The sequence below is a fragment of the Nannospalax galili genome, unplaced genomic scaffold (assembly GCF_000622305.1).
Source record: "Nannospalax galili isolate Female #2095 unplaced genomic scaffold, S.galili_v1.0 scaffold243, whole genome shotgun sequence".
NCBI classification, from domain to species: domain Eukaryota; kingdom Metazoa; phylum Chordata; class Mammalia; order Rodentia; family Spalacidae; genus Nannospalax; species Nannospalax galili.
Genome location: NW_008353490.1, coordinates 9,702,423 through 9,720,428, shown reverse-complemented (window position 1 = coordinate 9,720,428; position 18,006 = coordinate 9,702,423). Strand labels below are relative to the sequence as shown.

At 45.9% G+C, this 18,006-nt stretch overlaps 1 protein-coding gene across 6 annotated transcripts in view; it reads right to left on the bottom strand.

Annotated features, from left to right (window-relative positions):
• Positions 1-1,949: 1,949 nt before the first annotated feature.
• Positions 1,950-18,006, bottom strand: part of Ctdp1 (CTD phosphatase subunit 1) — a 75,414-nt gene continuing 59,357 nt past the window's right edge. For 4 of the 6 annotated variants that reach the window (XM_029554821.1, XM_017802619.2, XM_017802620.2 and 1 more), the window contains one exon: positions 1,950-2,734. In XM_029554821.1, coding sequence (XP_029410681.1) covers positions 2,593-2,734 — 142 coding nt within the window. In that variant the 3' untranslated portion in view covers positions 1,950-2,592. The remainder of the gene's footprint in view (positions 2,735-18,006) is intronic. The other 2 variants (XM_008850689.3, XM_017802621.2) reach the window with 2 other exon arrangements.

Below are 18,006 nucleotides of genomic sequence, written 5' to 3'. Positions count from 1 at the left end.
CACTTCCAATCAGCAGGGCATGTTTCTTGAATCTGTGTGTCTGCTCTGGGCCCACAGCAGCCTCTCTCTGTCCACTTTTCTTTTAGGGTGGAGTTGTACCATATTAGCCCAGCAATGGAGGCGGCCTAGCAGAGCAGAAAGCCAAATTAGAGGAAACTCCAGCTTCTGACGATACTTGAGCATCCAAAGAACATCTAGACCTACAGGTACCTGAAGCTCTGTCCACAACTTCTCAGGAGCCCACATGCGAAGGTGATCCTGCTGGGGTTGTGATCCTGAGGTGCAGTTGAGAACACAAGTGATGTAGTCTTGGCCAGGCACTTGACTGCTGATGTGATGGCTAACGATGGAAGGTGACCAGGCTGAAGTAGGATTTCAGCAGTGGTGTCTCTAAGAACAAACTCCTCTTAGCTGTACCCCAGACGGCATTTACTTCCTCCCACAATGATGATACGGTTAGGAGGGGTCTCAGCTTACATCCAAGTGGTAGCTAGGAATGAGGCACAAAATCCCCTACTGGACAGAAACCAATAAAACCCTGGGTGCAATCCTACCCAGGAACAGGTTGTTTGATGGTCTGCAAGCAAAAATGGATAATCAGGATGGCCTCAGGTGAAAACTCTGAAACGGAAACAGATGGAAACTCCTAGGCACAAACTGTCCTCCTGTGCCCTAGCCAAGTACCTGCTTCCCTACCACGGATAAAGAGGAAGCTTTTGGGAGGCTAGTCTTGCTCCTTCTCTCCAGGTGTGACAGCTCTTCCTGATTGGTTTTCATTTTCTACTTCATTTGCCATACACACATCCAGCCTATCAAGACCCACTTGGGTCTATATAACAGGGTACACAAGCTCTGGATAGGCAGATTCCGCTTGCTCAAAGTCTGGGGAAGAGAAGGAAGACTCCAACTGCCCCAGCCTCCAAGACTCCACTCTACTGTAGACTGGGTTTCATTCTTGCTACTCTTTCCTGCCTCCGCCAGACCCATGATTCTGAGACCTACTGCTCCAGAGACCTGCAACTCCAGCCTCCAAGACCTGCTGCCATGTACCTCAAGACCTGTGGGAGCTGTAACATTCCTAACGCTTGTCAGCCAGAGCTCAGCTACCATCCTACTACCAACAGCTCAGATCCTTCCCAGTTCCATTCTAGTTGTCACTCCCAGTGATGACCTGCATTCTCATTTGAATCATTAATTCCACATTAATAAATTTCTCATTTTTTTCACCCTTTGCTGTCTACCCACTTCATTCTGGGAGAGGGCAAGGCAAGAACAGGTTAGAGACAGAATCGATGGCCTCAACAGGTCTAAAACATTGGCAGTGATGTCACGGACTCAGTGTACAGTCTGGATCTTTTCCTCCACTGCCCACAGCTTAGGAGACCAGGTTTCTGAGGGGGACGGATGACTGAGGCTCCTTTGTTCAGAGACCTCTGAAGACAAGAGACCACCATGTGTCCCACCACTTCTCCTGAGGGTGCCTGTGTGGCACACCAACTGACTGGCTCTGGCAGCAATGCAATCAAAGTTGCTAGATGTTTCCCATGGTGAAATCACTCTCCAGCTGTGGGTCATGAGCACCAGGCCAGAGCTGCCCATTTCTTCAGGTGTCCCTCTAACAGTTGGAAATAAAAATACCCTGTGCATTCTTCCTATTTTGGCATAATCTTCTGAAAATTCCTCCCAAACAATGGGATGAGTAAGTAAGCACCAAGTGTCAGCGTGTTCTATCACCTAGTCAGTCCTGTGTAACTTTTAAGGCCCAGGTAATTAACTCTCTAGCAATCTTTAGTGTGTTGTGTTTTCTGTTCTACAGACTCTGGCAAGGAACAGGCTCAGCCTTGGTCACCCTACCCAACACAACATTTGGCTACTGAGTCGTACTCTGACTAAGAAGGTATCTGAAGAGAGAGAGCCGCACACTGCTGCGATGTACCAGAGAAGAGAACTTACAAAAAGGATTTTATTAAATGGAAGAATCTGGTGGGTCGAATATCAAATATACAAAAACTTTACATCAGATCTTATAGAGCAGCACAGGCCACCCAAGGAAAGGGAGGCGCTCTCATCACACTGCCCAGGCTGCAGGCAGCATCTGTGCCAGGAACCCCAGGTCACCTGCAGGTCCTCTGAGGAACTGGTGGGTGACTAGGGCTCCCACCCAGGCCTGCCCTAGTGTAGGTACATTGCCGTTCCACTTAAAAAAATCCTTCAAGATTCTGACAGTGTCAGCTGTGAAAAAAGCCCAAGATGCCAGGTTTTGCTACATTGTTTTCTAAGTCTTATTGGGTCCCCCAGAGTCTTCACCCTAAATATGTTGTGGTATTAAAGGGAACCACCAACCCCTCACTACATGACCAGACGTTGCACGTCCACTCTCGCTGTGCGAGGTTCTGCTGAGCTGTTTGGCATAGCACACCAACTCCTCGTGACACTCTGTCGCTTAAAAAAGTAGACTTTCCTATAGTAAAACTTCTTACAAACACTTATTTCTGCAAAATAATGTGTTTCTATATGTGGAACTCTGCAAAATATAAGTTTTTCTGGAGAAAGATGACCTGCGCCAAGGGCTGGCAGAGTAGCAGGCCCCAGTCACATCAGGTCATTCAGCTCTGCCTCCAGAGCCGCTGCCATCTCGTCTGCCTCGGAGCTGCTGGCCTCCTCGTCGTCATTGCTGGACTCCCCACTGGACTCGCTGGCAGCATCTTCTTCATTCAGCTTTCTCTTGTGGCCTCTGATGAGAGAAGCAAAATCACATGAGACAGTGGCAGTGGGCAAGCATGCAGGGCATTTCTGTCACCCTGTCGCCTGCATTTGCATGGGGCCTCTCAGTCTCAGCACAGGAAAAAACAACTCTGTGGTCAGGGATACGGGCAAGGCATGTCATGAGGGCACACCTCACCCTTTGTTGCATTTGGAGGTGTCATGGGTAGTAGGGGGCTATGTGGGCTGGTGATTACCTTGACCCTCAGGCATATGCCAGGGTAGCATGAGGTTACCATAACAGGAATCCTGCAGACAGGTGACCAAAGTCTATAACGTGAGAAGTCACAATGAAGGAAAATAAGGTCAGAAAGTAAGAAGTGGGTAGTGATGCACAGGATGCCCAAACTCCATCCCGTGGGATCCCAACCTCACTATAGCAGGTTTCAACCCAACAAGGAGTGTCAAGGTGGACAACAGGAATGAACACTACATGGTGACACGGGGTGCTACTATGGACATGCCATGCCACATTCTATAAGGAATCACAGTCATTCATGAACAGTCCTGGTTGTCAGCTGGGGGCCTGTGATTGATGCATACCCCTTTCCTTTGCTATTCAAAGCTCCAGACACTATCAGACAGTGTCATAAAGAACAGGCAAGAGCCACACAGGAGTAACTAAAGACCTCAAAGGGTTAGCACAACCACTCTCGGTGAAAAGAAATCCAGAGTCAGCTCAGGTAACTAAGCATGGCCATGGAGTGATGCCTTGTTTTAAAACTCACTTCAGGTAGCTGCTCTAACCAATCACTCTACTGAAACTAAAATGAACAGGAGCAAAGGCCACTATGTGTTTCTAAGCACTGTGATTCAACTGTCCCCAGGGAATCTGCAGGTCAGAATGAAAGCCACAAAGCACCATAAGACTCTTCAACACTGTCCTTCCGTTAGCCCTGAGGTTGTAGTGACCCTGCTCTTTGAAATTTAGCTACAACCCTAGAAATGGAAGCCTGTACCCTACCTGATAAACAGTATCTGGGCAACACCAGCTTGCAGCTCTGATCTTGGGACATTTTCCAAGAGAGAATGAATACACTGTAACCATGGTCACTGAACAGAACATGTATGTTTGGCTAGCATACACACAAGTATGTAACACACGCGTGCACACACACACACAGAGAAGCTAACATACCCAAATTGTAGCATAATGCTTTGAAACTATAGGAAAACCTATAGATAACGACAAGGTGATGGGATGGCAGCACTCCTTGACTGTGGCCAAGGAAAGTTTGTGTGTCTACACCAGGTAGGTTACAGAGAGATTGTTCCAGGAATGTGTGTCACTGGCTATGAGACAAACACAACAGCTGAGAGGACTGCAAACCATAGTGTTCCCAGTCCCTCTGAAGCCACATCTGTCATCCTTTTCTGCTAACTCAGCCCTGCCCCGCACTCCCTGCAAATGGTAAGAGGAATGTGATCCTTCATCTACACGCTGGGACCCCTGGGTTAAAAGATTTTCCTATCAAAAGTTATGAATTCTATTAGCCTCAATTAAAAATGGATATATTATCTTTCAAGTGGTTTATCATCTTTTAAAATGTCAACCAGAAAAAAATGAAGGGTTGGTCTCAAAACTGATGTAGAAGGCAGTTCTCTACACTGGAGTATGGAAATTAAAATTAAGGACTGACAAGAGTGGTCAGTGAAAAGAGTCCTTGGTACGGAAGTCCCAGTGGAGATTACAAAAAACACCAGCTGGTCTGGTCCTATGCCATCAATGGCCCACATGCCTAAAGAAGGTACAGACACCTTTGGAAACAAGGACTGAAGGGTGCCCTGTGGATACCTCTGTTCCACGCAGAGGTGGCACAGTGTCAGTACACAGGGCACCAGCTCTTGGCCTCCAGCCTTCAAGGAGTTTATATAACATGCTCTCAAGCGGCTTCAATGCAGCAGACATAGGAATAGGGAGGTGCCAGGTGACACTTCAAACTCCCACCACTAGGGGAGGAAAGTTGCCTGAACCACTTCCCATCATGGCCACACCACGTCCTGCTGATAAACTCACACTTTTACCCCTGTCAGCCTGAGCCACCACAGCTTTGCTCCTGCTCTTTGCCATTCTAATTAGTGTGCATCAAGTCTCAAAGAGGCTTCACAACACCCCCAGTGACTATGGCCTCATCTCCCACCCCTGATTAGGCTGTGTGTCTCCCACTGTTTAGGGCTCAGAGCTCTTCTTGTTGGATGAATTGAATTCTCTTCAGGTGCGTATTCCACCTGCAGCATGCCTTCTTTAAAGCTTTTTTAAAAAAACAAAAGCTATTGTTTTCTGACCAGTGCTTTCTATATTGTTGTTAAAAATTGTGTAACACATGGCCACAAAGATTTTTCTCCTACAAACCTCAGTTTCTATTTATGTCTTCAATTATTATGAGTTAGTTAATTTCTGTGCTTGGTGTACGGTATGGGTTGAGATTCTTTTTCTTTTTTGCAACTGGACAGCTCATTGCTATAGCACCATTTGTAGAAAAAAAAAATTAAGACACATGAGTCAAGGGAAACTTTTGAATTTTGAAGCAAAATAAGAAACCTCCCCAAAAGATGAATTTGGCTGGAGGAAAGTGAGTATTTGTTTAGCTAAACAGACCACAAAGTTGCAAACACTAGATCTGGAAGACAGATGGCACACACTTGGCCACGTATGTGATGCAATGTATGAGATTTCTAAAACCAGTAGGACAACAAAAAAACCTAGAAGGAGAAATACTCCCTAAGTGAAGAAAACAACCGAATTTCAAAATAGAAAGGAGACCAAAGAGTACCAGGGAAATGCCAGTCAGAGTAACAATGGTACAATATACCTCACTCCCCAGGAAGGTACCTCTTCCAGAGTTGCATGCAAGAAACTGAATGCTGTTCTGGGAGCTGCATGAACTCAGGCTTTGGGAAACAGGTCCAGCAACATTCTGACACTGAAAATACACATCTGCTTTGGCCCAAATTCCCACCTGTAGGACATCTCCTTCAGCAACAAAAACCTCTGCAGGGGCTGATGCTGGTCCAGGATCAAAGAGTGATTGGGGTGGGGAGATGGCTCAGTGGGTAAAGTACTTGCTATGCAAGCATGAGGATCTGAGTTCAATCCCCAGCATGCAAGTAAGAGCTGGGTGTATACATATGTAAATCTAGCCCTGGGGGTGGTGGATGGAAACTGGTGGGTGCTGGAGGCATGCTGGCCAGCAAGCCTTGCCAAAATGGCAAGCTCTGGTTAGAGACCCTGTCTAAAAATATACAGAGAGAAAGAGGAAGACACCCAAAGCTGACCTCCTTAAGTGCATGTACAGGTTAGCACACCTGCAAACCCACACACTCCTCACACATATACTTGAATATGTACGCACACAACACCTCGCCCCCACCACAAATGCAAGTTGAGGACGGGGCCACTCAGTCTCCTGGCAACAAAAAGAAAATTAGGTATACACATCCCAGGATACTGAGGTGCAGAGGTGGCAGAAGTTGGGACAACTGCATCAGATTCTAAAATGCACTGTTAAATGTTGCTGTCTATGCTCAAAGAGCTTTAAATAAATTTTATGTGTTTTTATGTTTCCTTCTCCATCAGCATCTTCCAAGGTACTGAACCTCCAGGTAGGGGCAGACTCAGACTGCCAGTGGGTGGCCAATGGATAAACACCAGAGCATGGTCCAGACTCCATTTTTGGTGGTGTGGTACAAGTGTTCAGTGGTTGAGGAGGAGGAAGAGATGCTGGGAAGACACTGGAAAGACATGGAGCCCATGCAGCTCTGCTCTGGGGAAGCTGCCTGTGTTCTGGGGTGTGTAAAGGCATGTGTTTCTAATGTAAAAGATACTTATACTTGATCACATCAACAAAACTTTGACAGAGCTGAGTAGCACAACTGCCTGCCCTGGACTAACATGGTGGTGCTTTGTCTGGGTTGAGAGCCTCAGGAGAAGTCAAGATTTATGATGGTCTGTCCCTGCATGAAGAAGAAAAAAGATATACCTGACTCCAGGAGGGCACCAGCCTCCATACAGAGCACCAGTCTATAGGGTCACTGCACTGCAGGAGGGCAGAGCAAGGAAAAGTGAAGACCAGTTCTCTGAAAGAAGCCACTGGCCTACAGCATGCCTGCATGATGCAAGGGAACTACAGAAGCTCAGCTTGTACACCCTTGGAAGCCCTGGAATTTGTTCTTCTATTTCTGTAAGCCTTGGCAGCACCTGGGGTGGTGTCATCTCTCTAGCTAGTTCACCCTGGATGGAACTGTCAGATGCTCACTATCCAAACATTGCAGCTCCAGATCTGGGCATTTCTACCTAGACGGCAGCAGTCAAGAGGATGTCAGGAGAATGCAGGAAGGGAGCGGGCTGCTGGAGAGAGGCAAGGGGGGGAAACCTGGAGAAGTGCAAAGGGCTTGATGCAGAAGAGGGGCAGGGTGTCCCACTGGTGCAACACACTCTCCAATGAGAAAAATACTCTCAATAAATTCTGCATAAACCTTGGCGTGGCCTGGATCAGAAGCCAGGAACTGGGTCCTTTTGCTAAGGTCCTTTCCAAATCACAAATGGAATCCCTGTTTAACACAAAATCAGAGCAGACATACAACCCAAGGACATGGCCCAGGAACACCTGCCACACAGTCTCAAACAGACATTAAATAAAAGGAACCAGTTGTATGGTTTCCCTTTGTCAGTGTTAGCAAGAATACAGATATATTAAGAAACCAAACATAAATAGAACATTTAAGGATAACCTCGTGAAGTATTTCATGTGAAAATTAAGCACTGTCTACCAAAGCTGGGAAATAACGGCAATACAAACTAAACTCTACTGAACAGTACACAGGTCAGTTCCTGGGCATTCCCAGAAGGTAGCAAGGGGGACTTATACATACATATCCTGCAACATGTGTATGCAGGGAGTGTCAGTCTAGGCCTGAAGGTTGCTCAAGCCCCTGCATATCCCACAAGAGTCCACTTTCCTGACTGGTCCTTAGTGGTCTCCTGGAACTGTATTTTGGGAATGCCCTCATGGATCAGAGACACTACTCTGTCCAGACTGAACAACACGTGACTGCTGGTAGTCCTTATTTTTCTCTGGTATCCAGGGCTCTTCTGAGCCTGCAGGTCTAGGTCCCATCAAGCTCAGCTAAAGTCCTTGTGATACTTCACCCTGTGCTGTGTAGTTATTTCCTCAGTCAGAGGAAGGGGCTCAGGATGCTCACAGAAATTACAAGACTCATGAGGTAGGCCCTGAGGTCATAAAAGCAGTAAACAATTGCTGGGATAGGGAAAAGACTCGAGAGCTCTCAGTCAGCTGTGCAGGAGGGACTGCCAATGATGCGACTTTCCTGAGTTGTCATCCATACTGGGTGGGATTTTTGGTGATGCAGCTGTCTTTCAGTCACATATGCTCCTGTAAATAGCTCCTCATCCATGCTCTTGGAAGTAACCCCAATAAACTCATTTCTTCATTAACCTGGACTTGGTTGGAATCATGTTCTACCTGGGGTGAACGGACAACTGTTTATATCGCCCCACAGGGAAAAAACCCACAAAGTGTCACAGGTTATGGTTGGAGAGGTAAGCACTCATGATTCCCTAGAAAAGGCTACTTAAAGAAGCTTCAGGCCTGGCTTCTTCCAGAATGCCTCAGGTACATCATGGAAGTAGACTCTCAGCTTTCTGCTGTTAAGAAACCACAGCCTTGAGTTTTAGCACCGTTGAACTTGAGGATGGTCTGGGGCTACAATGTAGAAACTTAGCAAGCATTTATAGTGTAGAGTTAGAGGGGAACAGGCACCATGAGGCCAGTACAATCTGGAGTCACGTTCTGTTAAAAGTGATGAGACAGCTGGGCATGGTGGCGCACGCCTTTAATCCCAGCCCTCAGGAGGCAGAGACAGGCGGATCTCTGTGAGTTCAAGGCCAGCCTGGTCTACATAGTGAGTTCCAGGATAGCTGGTGCTACAGGGAGACCCTGTCTCAAAAAGACCAAAAAAAAGTGATGAGATAAAAGCAGAATCTATACCCAAATCCTCAATATCCTCACCACATACCTACTGCCCAGAATGGACAGATTTAGAATTACCTTCTTATGAAACCATTAATATCCTTTTAATTTTTCATCTCAAAATGACGATTGTGTAAGTTACTTACTGCAGTATACCTTCTCCCAGAAAAGACTGCTCAACACAGGGCAACTGTCTTAGCACACATTTTCCTGTCTCCTTTGCCCTCTTCTTCCTGTGTGTGGAGGTTGGTGACCAGAGGCTCAACCCCTAGCTGCCTCAGGATTTCAGGGTAGCCCAATACTGTAAACAACTCAGTCTCAGACTCAAGGTTCTTCCAAGCCTAGCTCTCTGCCTCTAATGGTTGCCCTAGGCTGGCATGGCTTTGATCCTTCTCACTACGATGCCCAGAGTGGTGACAGATTTGAAGCTGGAAGAGAAGGAATTCCTGATGAAGTATGAAGGGGAGAGAGGTGCCTAGTAGGACCTGGGAAGAGCAGGAGAAATTGAGTCCGAGAAGAGATGCAAAAAGCCAAGCAGTAGACATGCCTTGTAGGAGACAAGCACTCTAATGGTGGCCTGCAGGGTACCCAGGACAACAAAGAATGGAGAACATGCCAATGTGGTAATTGTTAGGAATTCCTGACAGACCCAGTAGAGTCCTGACAGCTGACTGGGAAGGCATCCACAGGCAAGCTAAGCACTAAGGTATGGGAAGAACTTCAACTCTGTACCACATATTCTGTGAAAAACATCAACATAACATATTCTCCATCATGAAGCTGCACCAGGAAGTCTAGCACACTCTTCCTTTTCTTGGATCCTCTTACTACTGTGGACCTAAGTAAGAAGCTGATGTCCTAACTGTCAGGAGTTTGAAACAAAGCCTAGAAAATGACTCCAGAAATCTTTTCCAAGCGCTGATGCCCAATGGCATAGGTTCATAAGCAGCAGGCTGCTTCCAGGATGCAACGCTCCCCATTGAACAACTGTGCTACTTAATCAGAAACTTTTATTACAATATTATAAAAGAAAAATTTAGCATTTCATTAACTAAAACTAAAGATAAAAAATAATTCAAAGAGTAACAATATGACCTAAAGGTTCAGAACACAGAAGACAATGAAAAGTACTTGATTTAACCTCCACTGTTACTGTTCTGGACCTGAAGATGCCATGGGGAAGGAGATGGCACAACTTGGCTGTGTGTGCCTGTCCTGGGCACTAGCAAGCTGGTGGGCAGGACACAGGCCAGGGAAGCGGTCACTACTTCATGTAGTGAGGGACTTTTATATAATGCAACTGGCTGCTGTCAAACATTAATGTCACCTGGCAAGACTTTTCATTCTCAAACAGCAATACACATCTCATGACTCCTGCGGCTATAAAATTCAGTCACGAAGTGTGGTCTGGTATGGGAGCTGACTCCCATGTGAGTTCAGAAGTCAGCCCTACTAGGCCCATTTCCAAAGCGTCAGGCCACCACTTGCCAGTCCACCCCCAGAAAGTAGTAAATTCCATTTAGATCCTGGAAATTCTCACTTCTTCCCAAGGTCTGACACACAGAACTCAGCCACATAGCCACCCTGGCTTCACTGTGGTTTGATTTCTCCAAGCATCTGGTTTTACTGCAAGTATCTTAACTTTTTCTTTGGGGGAAGAGGGTCTTGAGATTGGGTTCCATGTAGCCCAGGCTGGCCTTGGACTCCTGATCCTCCTGTCTTTGTCTCCAAAGTCCTGGAGTTACAGGCATGCACCATGACACCAAGGGAAAGTAAAATAAAATCTTTTTCTAAATCTTCAATCGATCCTTTAAGGGTCAATCTGGCTTTTAAGTTTATTGCTCTATTTAAACTAATATTTAAGAGTTATGTGTAAAATATAAGCAATGGAAAAGAAAGCTGGAACAGTATTTTAAATAGAAAGCCAACTAATGAACCGTATTTTTAAGTGAAGAAATGATAAACACCATGAGAGCTGAATTTCAAAATAGACATTTCATTTCCATAATGCCTTGACTGATACAATCTTTTGGTCTAGTCGGTTCCTCCATGTGTGGCAGTTGCATGGAGTCAAGACCAGGATACACACACAGCGCTGGCAATACTGTGCCTCCAGCTGGGTGTTAACTTCCTTTAAGGCTCACAAAAAAAACCATTGGTGGGCAATGTTTCAACAGTATGCTTGTCAAGGAGAGTCTCACAGGCCCTAAAGGCCAGGCCAGCGTCTGCTTATAGGTGTGTCAGAGCACAGAGGGACTGCATGTGCTCAGAGCACTGGCTCTCATGCTTTAGAAGTGACTCTTACTGAAACACAGGATTAGGGAAAGCACAAGGACATGTTTCTGGGATGTGAACTTGTGGTGCTGACTCTAAGGAAACAAGGAGTATGTTCTTTATCAGAGACAGTAAGACCATGAGAGAAGGGACAGATCCAGGCAGTAAAACCACAGGGAAGAGACAGACAAGGGCAGCAGGTGCATGGAATGAACGAACAGATGGGATAGCAGGTCCACAGGGAGAAGAGGGAGGGCAGGCCCAGGTCGGTGGTGGTGACTCCTGGTTAGGTGGTCAGGTTAGCCCAGCCCTCTACTGTCTCAACCTGTTAAGAGGTATAGGCAGAGCTTCACTGAGAACCCACAGGCTCCACTTGGCTAAGCAATATTTGTAGAACAGTTTAAAATACGCCATGAGTAAATTTAGGTAATTTAAAATTACCTTAAAAATTAGAAACAGATGCCAGGTGTAGTGGCGCATACCTTTAATCCCAGCACTCCGGAGGCAGAGGCAGGCGAATCTCTGAGTTTGAGGCCAGCCTGGTCTACACAGTGAGTTCCAGGACAGCTGGAGCTACAGGGAGACCCTGTCTCAAAAAGACCGCCCCCCCCAAAAAAAGAGAAAAAGACAGCTGCAGGCCACAGTAATAAATGCTGTGTAATTGATACCAGTTTCATTTCCTCTCAGTACAACACTCAATATTTATATTTTGCTTTACAACCAGCTGCACAACACCATAGAGAAATATTAGCAGATTTAACTTTGGAAAACTTTAAAGCTCACAAAAACACATTAAGTTAAATGTGCTATAAGGCAAGAATATAAATTCATGTATATTTCCTCTCTAATATTTCAGTTTTCTGAACCCACTGTTGTCACAGCATACATGGATCACTGCCTAAAGTTTATTATTCAAAAATATGTAAAACTATTTTAATAAAGACAGTGCTGTCTTAAGTCAGTATCTAATCCAATAAGATGCCAACTTTGTAGACAAAGTGTGTGCTGTTCACATGCTGATTAAAGTCTGCGTGGGTTGTATGGGATAAAGACAAGGAAAGACCAGAACTGTAAGGGGCCTGGATCCTGCTTTATTCCATAAACCTGTCTTTGCTGTTGTGTGGGCGGGTCTGGCATGATGCACAAGCAATGAGAACCACTGAACAAGCTTAGCAGTCTCTTTTTCAAGAGGACTGTGTTTCTGTGGTGATGCAAACGCTAAAATGTGGGGCTCTGCAAGCAGAATGGAACTGTGCAGAGAACAAGTGCTGGGCCATCCCTCATACACTCCATTCCATGGAGTTTACTCTAGTGGCAAGATCTGAACAGGCTGCACTAACAGCATGCATACTTAGGACACAATATGGCCACACAACAGGTATGTGTTTTTCAAAAAATTACCATGGCAGCTTTAAAAAAAAAATATTACTTTTATGTATGTGTGTATTGCCTGCATGTGTGTAAGTGTGCCTGTGTTGTGCAGTGCCTATGGAGATCAGAAGAGGGTATTGGATCCCCTGGAGCTGGAGTTACGGATGGTTGTTAATGACATGTGGATGCTGGGAATCAAACCTGGGTCCTCTATGATAGCAGTCAGTGCTCCTAACTGCTGAACCATCTCTCCAGCCCCCATGATAGCTTTTGAAAAGCCCGTAAGCTCACATGCAGGCATGGGTATGGCAAGTTTCAGCAGAGCACTTTTGAGTTGTCCTTGCTTTTCCTCTTCCTCTTCTGCCTCCCTCTGGGAGGTGCTCACTCAGGTCCTACCTTTCCCATATGTGACTAGTACCCAAAGACCCTGAAGCTCACTTCTGGACTGTTGCCTCTACTCTAGGGACTGACAAAGGTAGGTCAGCATCACACCCAAGGCCACAGCCATAGATGTGGCTTGCAAATCAACAAGTATGCATTTCTTTCCTAGGGCCTCCAAGGCCTGTATTCAGGTTCATGATATTATCTAGCAGCATGTAAGGAAGGTTGGCTCACTTCTCAGTGGTATCCACAGGGGTCTGTGGGGTCTGGATGGGTCACTGTGCTAAGCAGTCCTCTTTATCCTCTTCGCCTTAAACAATGACAGCCCCAGTGTCACTGTCTGACTGCCTACATCTCCCTCTATGCTGTCACTTACCCGTGTCTTTCCTTTCTGAGGGTTGCCTTCTACATGATTTGCTCTACTCACGGGCAGAATTCAACACCCTACGTCCAAACCTGCCACCTCAGGTCTGTATTTTTCATGTGTCATGTGGATTTTGCTCTTCTGCTCCCTCTCCACTGATTCTTATACGTTAAGCGAATGTTTTCTGATATATTATTTTAATTTGGTGATTTTTTCACTATATATTTATTTTAAGATGTATCTTTAGTAGTAACTTCCTCTGTGTATGTATATGAGTGAGGTTGCCCACAGAGGTCATAAGAGGGTGCTGGATTCCCTGGAGCTGGAGTTAGAGGTTGTGAGCCACCTAATGTGTTTACTGGAATCTGAACTCAGGTCCTCTATAAGAGCAGTATGTACTCCTAACCACTAAGCCATCTCTCCAGTCCCTCATTATATATTATATATTTTCTCATGTTTTTTGAAGTTCAAGGGCTTGGGATACATACATACACACACACATATATATATATTTGTGTGTGTGTGTATGTATGTATGTATATGTATATCTCTTACACAGTTAGGATCTACTTAAGTTCTAATTGCTACACAGTACTAGCCCTACCCTCATTATGATATTAAATCTAACATACTGTTGTAATTACTGCTTCATATAACTTTATGCCTTTTAAGGAAGTGGAGGGAAGAAGGAAGAACAAGTCTAAACTCAGTGTCTCTGTCTATCATTTCTGGCTCTCATCTCTTGCTGTGAGTGCCTAACTACCTCCTCCCTGTTGCCATCTCCTTATCCCAGACATGTTCCTGCCTGTGTCCTCTGCCCTGATGCTGGCAAATATTACACTTCTGTATGTCAAGTGCCCAGTAGTGCAGCTATGTGCATTCATAACATAAAGTAGCCAAAGAAAGAATAAATAAACAGAGTACTATCTTCCATGGTTACCCAGTGTTCCTAGCTGTCTGTGGGGCTCAGTCTGTCGTTGGGGTTTTATGCTCTCAGCTTAAAGTGTCATGGCTCTTTGGAAAGGGTCTGCTAGCAATAGACTCCCAATTTCTTTGTCTGGGAGTCTTGCTTCCCTGGGGGGGACGGGGGAGGGAGGGTTGGGTTTAGCCCCATATAGGAGTTTTGGCAGACAGCTGATCTTCAAGCACCTGGATGGCCCTCTGCCCTCCGGCTCCTGCTTCCCACATGAAGGCAGGTTTGCTTCACTGGGACTCTTGTAAACACATCATGTTCTCTTGCTACTTTTCTGGTTTTCTTCTCATCTTTCACTTTCATAATTTTACTGTGATGGGTCTGGGTGCAGATTTCTTATCTTACATGGAGTATGTTGAGCTTTTGGGCCACATCAATCAATGTTTGCCATCAAATTTGGGAAGTTTTTGACCATTATCTCTTGGAATATTTTTTCTGCTTTCTCTCCTGAAGAGTATCTTTCCAAGTTAATTATCATGGCTAAACCTAACTTTTATGCAAGTATCTCTATGCTACTACTTAGTGTAGTCCATCTACAAGTGAGAGTTGGGACTAATAAGTAATTCTCCAGGGAGAGAAATGGATGGAAACAGGCTGGGCAGAGCTTCTCTGGCCATTTTTGATAACCATACACTATCCATAAGGAGATGGTCAGGAGAAGAACCCAGTGCCAGGTGCTAAGAACTTGAATCAGGAAATTAAAGCCTTTATAAAGTGGTGTTATTTTCCTTGTTCATTCTTTCTCTGTGTTCCCACACCAAGGACAATGCTAGGTAAACAGTATGTGCACAGTGGCAGCCATGCTTGACCCAGCTGATGTTCCCTGGGTGTCTGCAAGCTAGGAGGGCCTTGCACTGGGGCTTTGTGTCCATCTAGTATGTACTCCAGGCTGGCAGCCCAGGTCCTCCACAACAGTAGGTGTAGGGTACTGGGGGAACCAAAGGGTTAGAAGCAACATTGAGACCAACTAAGAACAGGATCCAGTGCCATCTAGGTCAAGGACAGACGCTCAATAAACACTTCAATAAAGACTTCAATAAAGTATTTCTCACTTGAGAGTTACATACACTAGCAAAACTGCTCTGGGTTTTGGAAGTTAATTAAATAGTGTTGCTTTCACTTTTCTATTAACTCTAGGAAGAGTCATACTGTATTTTAAAGATGACAATTGCTGACCATGCTAGGCACCCACTGCTCCAACTGTAAGAAAAGCTTTTGCTAGGAGTTAAGCTGGCTGTGAAAGACCATGCCTATGAGCCCACGCTGTGCCTGTATGGTCACACTGTATCTGGGTGGCACTATACACATCCTGAGTAACTCCACTGGGCAGACACTTTTCAAGTCTGTGCCTGATCTTTCATCTAAGGCATGTGCCCAGAGAATGAAAGTGCTATGTGCTGCTATGAGAGGAGTATGAATCACTTCTCGGTAGACAAATACAAAATACAGCCCCCTGCCTTCTGTTAGTCATTTTCAAGTTCAAGTGGTGGTAAGATTCTGCAGAACAGCTTGGTTTGTGAACCTGACAGGATGTGCTGCCAAGCAGAGTACTGCATGACAAACCAAACTTGCACCTCAGTTGCAATGCCTTGTCATACATGGAGACAGAATTATTAAGAAACCTGGCAGAGAAAGAGAGACCTCCAAGTCTAAGGCACAAAGCTACAGCTGATGGGAGCAAGACACATCCAGAGTGCATGGTGCCACCTTCCTACCATTAGAGGCTGAGCTGCCTCTGCTGGATGTCATAGCTATCAGGGACAGCACGTGCATGATGACATGACAGGCCATGGTAACTTGTATCTATGGATGCCTTGTGGGTCTTAGGGGTGCGGAACGAATTTGAGAAGGGTACGAGATGCATGTATATTTGCAAAAACCAGCAGGCACTCCTCCAGCCTATGGGCCACTTTGCTTTCTGCTCTCGAGTTCTAAAATCACCTGAGTCAAAACCATAAAACAGTAATTACAGCAACAGCGTTCCTCTTCACCTGAGGAGAAAGAATGGACAGGCCGTTCCCCAGAAATCTACATGCACATATATCACATCACTTATCTTCAACGCCCCAGCATTCTGCACCCAAACCCCTCTGGCCAAACCAAGTGGTTTTGCTTAGAGGACTCACGCTGACCCTGGCACAATTTCTAGGCTGGCAGCCAACTTGCTTTCTCATTGCTAGTGCTGAAATGGAGAAACAGAGCAGACATGGAGCAGGCAGAGATGTGCACAAAAGTCCAATGAGCAAAAAGCAGAGCTGGGACCAGAAACCTGCTGTTGTATGGACTGTTCTCCGACAGACTGACCCAGTCTTCCCAGGAACAGCTGTGCCTGCTTGCCTAGGATCACCACAGGTAGGCTTGTTAACGGTCAGCCCTGCAAGGAAGGAGGGGCAGGGAGAGTCACAGGACTGTCAGTCACACCTACCTCCCAATCAACCAGTTGGCCTTAGATGCATGTGGCCTAGGGGAGGGGCTAAGGGTATATAGGTTAGGGAAGCCTAGGGTAAGCTCTCCCTTCATTTTATGCCAGCTATGGGGAAGCCACCACCCATGCTTGGGTGAAGACTTTACAATGTGGCCTTCGGGCCACTCCTGTAAGTAAGCTCTTACCCACTGCTCTGTTAAATAAGCCCAATAAATTCACTGGTTTCCCAGACTGCAGTTTAGCGAAATACCTTGATTTGTCATTGGGACCAAGGGGGGGTGGGGTAAGGTGTTGATTATACACCTCCCCCAGTTGGAATTTAGAAACACCTGGCAACCTTCATTCCCTCTGGACATGTCAAGTGGTCTCCTTCAGCCTGAGAGCAGATCTCACTTCCCCAGTGCAGGGATTCTTCTCTAATAATACAGTAGGGATTTGACCTCTTTACCTAGAAGTGGCAGCCACAGTCTGCATGTTAGCAATGGGGAGGATAAGTAGCAAGAGCAACACCCCAGTTAGCCTTACAGAAACACTTCAGTTTCTTTACTTTTTGATTAATAAAGAAAACAATAAAAGGTTAAGACTCAACAGCCAAAGTATGTTGACAGCAGAGAGTCTATGTTAGCAGCACACAGCTCGTATTCCCCTCTACCCTTGAGACTCTTGGGTGGAGTGTGGAATCCAGTCCTAAGAGCTCTACTCCTTCCTTCCTCCCCTAGACCTGTCCCAAGCTTCCCTATAGACCCCACTGTCTACCTAGAAATGAAGGCACATCTACCAAAGCACCATATAATTCATATGGAAAGATGGAGGTTTGTCATGACCCAGTACAGAAGCTACAGATCTCTTCTAACTCAACACAATTTGGCACCATTTCAATGAGACTGCAAGGTACTGCCTTCTGACTGCTGAATGCAAACTCCAATGCCTGCTAACCCTAACCTATGAACCCATTCATTGAGTCATTCTTATTACGGAATAAGGACTATCCGGCACCATCTCCACTTGGTGCTGGTATAACTAGACTGCATGACTATTGCCTTTCAACACAGAGTAGTCTAAGGGCTAGGCTAGAGGGGAGTGGACTGGCTCGATAAACACTGTTGTCACTTTCATTTAATTTCTCACAACACTAGGAGGGTGAGCACTGCTCCCATATCATACAGTGGGTGGGAGAAGGTACCAGAAACCAGGTTCTAAATGAGACCCTCAGGATGCTAACTTGTCTGCATTTTTTTGTAAACCGAGGCCCTGCCAAGCTGTGCAGAGACCAGTGCTTTCTCTTGAATGAGTTGTCTGCACAGATATGGGGTGGTATGGTCGGCATATTCTTGAGCGGTGGCACCTACATACTGGACACACCAACGATAAGACAAGATCCAAGGTCCTGAGAGGACAAGCAAGGCAGCTGAGGCAAAGAAGTGGAAGGGCTCTGCCTGAGCTCTGCAGCCTACACACCATGAGA